Genomic DNA, 6,755 nt, shown 5'->3' on the forward strand with positions numbered 1-6,755 from the left:
TTTGTAGAACTGAGAAATATTATTAATAAGAAATTATCTCATAGTTTCTATGAGTCAAGAATCTGGGTTCAGATTGGTTGTCCTCTAGCTCTGGGTCTGCTTTATAAGGGTGAATTATCCCAAGGCTCAACTGGGAAGGATCCTCTTCCTAATTAAATCAAGTAGCTGTTATTTGGATTCAGTGCTCTGCAGTTTATTTTGCTGAGGACTCAGTTCCTCCTAAGGTATTCCTTAAAATGTGGGCCTCTTTATTGAGCATTTCATAATATGTTTTAATAAAAATGAGAAAGCACATGTGCAAGAGAGATTGCTACCAAGAAAGTGTTCTAGCAAAGATAAAATTGATGATGTTAATGGCATTCCATTACTTTTGTAGGATTTTAGCTATTAGAAGCAAATCTCTAGATACAGCCCATACTCATGCCATTCAACTGAACTGGATTACACAAGGGTATAAACATCAATTGGTTAAGATCACTGAGATCCTATGAGAAGCTGCATTCTAAATAAAAAATTGATGATTGTGTAGGGAAACATAAAGTACAAATCTGTTGGGAAGGTGGACTGATATATTCTAGAAAACAATGTGGCAATATTTAGTAAAATTATTGCTTTGGACTGAATGTGCCTCCCAAAATTCACATGTTAATACCCTTATCATTAATGTGATGGTAATTGGAGATAGGAGATAATTAAATTTGGTCATGAGGGCTGTGTCTCAGATTAATGCCCTTATTAAAAGAGGAAGACCCCTAAATCTCTCCTTCTGTATGCATCCACCAAAGAAAGCATATGAAGACGTAACCCGGAAACCAACCTTCATTAGAACCTGACTATGCTGCTACAAAACACAGAAACCAGTTATGATACATTCAAACATACATTTAACAAGGCCATATACAAGGACAGAATTCAAATATAAAATAATAATTCTATTGTTGAGAAGGGAACTAGTGCTAGATTCTAAGAAGAAAGAAAAATTTGAATAAAAGAGAAGGAATCTTGCAAAACTCAATGATGATAATGTGACCAGGCTCCAAAAATAGAATAAAAATAAGGATAAAATGCAATTTTCATCAGTGGGTAGTTAATTTTATTCCTTTCCTATAAGTTGAAGGCCTGGAAGAAAACAATTTTAAAAATTGGCAGCCTTTAATGCCAAATGCAGTAAGTATATTGATATCCATTAATGGGAATATGTCTTGTTTGTAGCATTATTCACATATCTTCTGATAATTAAAGAAAAATATAACCATATTACTTTTGGATGGATTTTAGGTACATTATCCAAAATACTAACTAATGGCTAAGGGAAAGATAGCAGAATGAGTTTGTAGGAGTAGCTTTGGGGAATACTTTGGTAGAGGAAGATCTCTACCACCTGTACTACCACTATTGAACACTATATAAGAATTAGGGTGGGGTGGCTCTTTCAGGTATATTAAAGAAAAGTCTCCTTTGCCCAACCAGATCATTTTTGCCTTCCTAGCATCTCCTCTCCCCCACATCCCAGAAGTGCCAAGAGTGTTGATTTGCAATATCTAAGCTATAGCCTGGTTTCCCTAGCAACCTCCCTAGCCTCTTCATGTACAGAAGTGTCAGAGAGAGTGCTTTGTGAGGTCTAACCTCCTCCTTAGTCCTCATTGGCTGGGGAGTAACTTGCTGGCCAATGAAGGCTGAAGGGTGTGGCCCTTCATTGTCTTGGGAGGACATATATGCCTAGGATCCTTACAGCTCTTCATAAGACCACTGGGAGGCTTCAGTATGGCTAAGGCAACCAAGAAATCACAGAAGCCTAATGCAGATATGGCCCAGTCAACATCATCGATGAAAGAAAGAAAGAATATGAAGACTTCCTATCATCACTCCAGATGCGGAAGAGGCAGCAAGGTAAGATAACCCAACCCAAGCTTCTCCTTTCTGCATTCATTCCCCACGACCTAAGACTCCTATTTATTTTTCATCTGGCACAAACCCCTACTTCACATGTATATCCTATCTTCTTTTCCCAAACCAATGCCCTTATGGCCTCTCTGTTGTCCTTACAGATACTAAAGTCCACCAATAAGGGTAAAAAAACACTTCAAAATAATTCAAGCAAAAGAGACTCAGAAAAGCCTTCCACATCTCTGAAAAAATCTAAGAAAACTAAAGGAACAATACTCTTTGGTCATTATCATCGGCTAAATGAAAAACTGAATAGAGAGCCAGAAATGGAAAATACCCCAGAAACCTCCAGCATTTCAAGTGATGATCTGGACAGCAAGTAATTGAGTGGGGCCAGAGACCTCAGAATAATCTGCAGAGTGTCCAGAGGTCTGGCAGCTAAGAAATGGCTCAATTTTACCACAGGTTACTAACATTAATGGTGGTGAAAATAAAATCAATCTGATGTGAAAAGATGTGTATCTCTGTGAGCCTCTGATGCTGGAGTGGGAACAAATAAAAGGTAGAAGTAGGTGTTTGAGAAGGGAGAGATGTGGGATCTGTGGAGTTGGAGTTCAAAAGATAAATTGTTATCCACACATTGAAGGATAAAGACAAAGTGAGGACTGAGGACTGAAGACAAACTTCCTCTTTATACTTGATCCCACAGGCAAGGCGAAAAGGACTTCATGTTTCTCCCTATTTGTGTATGGCTTTAGTATGTAGATTTCCAGAAACTGTATAAGGTGAGGCATGTGAGTGGCAGTATCTCAAAAAATATACAAGGAGTCACCTGAGGAACACTGACCTCATAGTGGTGTTTGTTACTCCATACCCTATTATGTAAGCAACTAATGGCTCTCAGAAGGGCTAAAGAACTCACTCTATCATCCCTAGGAAAGTAATGGTGATTGAAAGAACAAATCCAGAACCAATCAGCCCACTTAAGAAATTTGGGGTAGAGTAAGCCATTGGGAGTGGTCTGCCTCATGTGCTGGCAAGAAAATGGAGCATTCATTGTTCATGGAGAAGTTTTAAGCAACATGGCTCCTCCTACAAATATCTTTAAGCTTTATCTTTTTCAAAGTTGTTTTCATCCATGAAAAGAGTTTCATGCTTAATTTATGGAACTATAATTGAAGCACAAGAACCTGTACGTGATTAAAAAGTTTGTATGTGGGCTGGGGTTGTGGCTCAGTGGTAGAGCACTTGTCTGGCATCTGTGAGGCACTGGGTTTGATCCTCAGCATCACATAATAATTAAATAAAATAAAGGTATTGGGTCCACCTACAACTATTTTTTTAAAGTTCGTATGTTTTATCACACACACACATACTAATCACAATTATAAGAGTGAATATATCCATCATTCCTTAAAATTTCCAAATGCTGTTAGTCCCTTTTGTGATAGTAAAATACCTGAGGATGGGTACATTATTTTTTAAAAAAAGATTTCACAATTTTGGAAGCTGAAAGTCTGAGATTGGGCAGCCTCACCTAGTTGGCCTCTGATGAGGGCCTTCCTGCTATGTCATAACATGGGCTGATGGCTTCACATGATGAAGGAAGTATGTGTGTGTGTATGTGAGAGGTAAATCACATGGAAAGAGAGAAACAGAGTAGGAAAGGGTCAAAATTGCTCCTTTATAACATCTCTTCTCTCATGGAAACAAATTCAGTCCTACAATCAGCATGATGAGCATTAGTATCTTCAGAGGGGTGATTATTAAAGGGGTGATCATCTCCCACTAGGCCCCACCTCTTAAAGTTGTCTTCCAACCTTTCAATACCAAATATACTGGGGACCAAACCATATTCAAACTACAGCATGCTTCTTGGCAATATCTCCCTCCTACCCCTCCCTGTACCCCCATCTCCAGGTAACTACTGTCTTGCTTGTGGCCACTATCAGTTTCCATTTTCTAGAGGTTTATAAAAATGGAGTCATGAAATATATACTCTTTTTTTCATCTAGCCTCTTAGAAAATTCTTCTCACCCCTCAAAAATCTTTTATTGTTTTAATTTCTAAAAGATGCCTGCAGTCAGTAAGTTTTTTTTTAAGTTATAGTTGGACACAAAGCCTTCATTTTATTTATTGAATTTTATGTGGTGCGGAGGATTGAACTTAGTGCCTCACGTGCTAGGCGAGTGCGCTATCACTGAGCCACAACCCCAGCCCTGCTAATAAGTTTTAAATGTGTATATATAAGGTACAAAAAGGACATTATTAGCACTTGTACATTAATTATCAGATATATTATGTGAGGGAATTAATGTGGAGAAATTATTGTTATACTATTAACCTTAGATATCATGTAATTAAGTTACTGCTTTCCTTTCTAAAGTAAGTTCCTCAGGATCTAGTATGGCTTGCAGTGCATTTCAGGCCACTATTCTGTGGTCTTGTATGACACATGTATTCTAGCACTTAAACAGCTGTTTCTAAATAAACATTGATAGCACGGTGATTGTAAAATAAAAGCAATAATATAAAAGAAATTAATTTCTTATGTGCTGTCATTTCATGAAGAGTTTATTTGTGCTCATGCTTAAATCAGTAAATCAAAGTGCAAATGAGAGTTTAAGTTCTTACATGATTTATGCGTGTACTTTGATGAAGTTGAATTATATCTTTAAAAGTAAATTTATTCTTGTTTAATTGTTCAATGTTTATTTAAAAAATATTAAATGTAACACCATATGGATGATTTATTAGTTGACTAGATTGTACCTTTTGCTTTTCTATCCATTATTACTTCTTGTTTAAATTCATGATTATTATTCTTCTATTGAAGAGTGAGCATTTAAAAACATTGGCCACTTAGAGTTTAATATGTCATTTATGCCAATGGTTAACAATATTTTTCATCATATTTTGCTCCTAGGATATGACTGTTTTTATTTTGAACATCTTTATTTAGATATAATTGACATGTAATAAATTACATGTAATAAATTACACATAAAATAATAAATTAGATTTAACATTTCACCTGTAAAACCATCACCATTATTAAAAAAAAAAAAAAAAAAGAATATTATCATTACCTAAACAGTTTCCTCAAACCACTTCCCCAAGCCCTGTCCATTGCCATACAAGCACTGATCAGCTTTCTGGATCTGTAGATTAGTTTATATTTTCTAGAGTTTTATATAAATGGAATCACAATTTGTACTTTTGTATGGTTCTTTCACTCAGTGAAAATTGAGAGTCATCAATATTATTGAGTACATCTACATTACAAGATTTGCATATATTATGATTTTAAGTAGCATTAAATTGAATCTCCACCAATTAGTTACCTTATTCCTTTCACTCAAGTTGCCCCAATGGTTATGTCTTCCACAAATATATTACTTTTTCATTAGGAAATTGATATTGACACAATTCATTTAACTTACTAATATTTCACCAGGTTTACATTAACAAATTTTTATATGTATTTGTGTTTGGTTCTGTGGAATTTTCTCATGTGTAGCATTTTCTGTAACTATTACTATAGTCAACATGCAGAACAGTTCCATCCAAGGAACACTTTTGCTACATATATATATATATATATATATATATATATATATATATATATATATAACCATAGTCACCTCTAGTCACTTCTCCATCCCTGAAATCAAGTAATTTATTCTTTATGATTTTTATGATTTTTTTCATTAGAAAAAAATGTTACATAAATGGAATAACTCAGTTTGGAACCATTTTGTATCTTTCTTTTTTCACTCAGAATAAATCTCCTGTGATCTAATCAATATGTGTGTAATAATAGTTTTTTTGTTTGCTTCAATCATTCATTGATTAATCCATTTGGTTTGATAAATCATTAATTTATTAAAGAACACTATGTAGCCACAATTCTCTAGAAAAACAAAACAAAAGTATAAAGTTAGGTTGATAGATAGAAGATAGATAGATAATCAGTCAGGCAAGAAGGGAGGCAGAAATAATAAGAGATCTATTAAAGGAATTGACTTAGGCAGCTATGAGCACTAAGATGTCCTAAAATAGGCTATTTGAAAGCTGTAGACCCTGGGATGCAATTATCATTGCTCAGTCTAAGATTGAAAATTTCAGAACCAGAGAAGTCAAAGGTATCATTAATTCTCAGTCTGAAACTGAAGGCCTATCAACCCTGAGGGTGCTAGTATGAGTCCTAGAGTCCCAAAGCCAGAAAGTCTGGAGTACTGATGTTGAAGGTCAGGAGAAGAAGTGTTGCTATTCCCGAAAAGATATGGGAATCCTTTTCTCTCCATTTTTAAAAAATTATTTTATTTTTTACACAAATGGAGCACAACTTTTCATTTCTCTGGTTTTTACGTCATGGAGATTAATTGCATAAACATAACCACTCATAGGAATAATAACGTCCCTCTCATTCTATTCAAGGACCTAGCCAGTAGAATGGTGCCCACCTACATTAATGGCTGATTTTCTTCACTCAGTTAACTAACATGTCAATTTCCTCTAGAAACGTGTTCATAGACACACACAGAAGTATTCCCAGGTTTCTAAGTATTCATTAACCCAAACAAGTTGACACATAAATTAATTATCATAGATATCTTTGTTGTTTCTAATTTTAGAAGATTAAAATAAAGATGATATGGCATTCCTGTATAAATTTTGAGTGTGAATGTGATCTTCCAACTTTCTGGAATAATACCCAAGAATACAAATTTTAGGTCATCTGATAAATGTATTGTTTAGTTGTGTGAGAAATTTTCATATGACTTTCCAGTTGGTTGTACCATTTTAAATTCCCACCAGCAATCTACAAGGGATATAATTTCTCTGCATTCTCACTAGAATTTAGT

The 6,755-nt window shown here is 35.0% G+C and overlaps 1 protein-coding gene across 1 annotated transcript; it reads left to right on the plus strand.

Annotated features, from left to right (window-relative positions):
- Nucleotides 1–1,764: 1,764 nt before the first annotated feature.
- On the plus strand, nucleotides 1,765–2,270 carry LOC139703555 (uncharacterized protein CXorf51A-like). Its single transcript, XM_071607058.1, has 2 exons — nucleotides 1,765–1,890; nucleotides 2,049–2,270. Exons 1-2 carry the CDS (start codon nucleotides 1,765–1,767, stop codon nucleotides 2,268–2,270), a joined length of 348 nt encoding a protein of 115 aa, XP_071463159.1.
- Nucleotides 2,271–6,755: the final 4,485 nt, after the last annotated feature.

This window comes from Marmota flaviventris, chromosome Y (assembly GCF_047511675.1).
Source record: "Marmota flaviventris isolate mMarFla1 chromosome Y, mMarFla1.hap1, whole genome shotgun sequence".
In the NCBI taxonomy this organism is placed as follows: domain Eukaryota; kingdom Metazoa; phylum Chordata; class Mammalia; order Rodentia; family Sciuridae; genus Marmota; species Marmota flaviventris.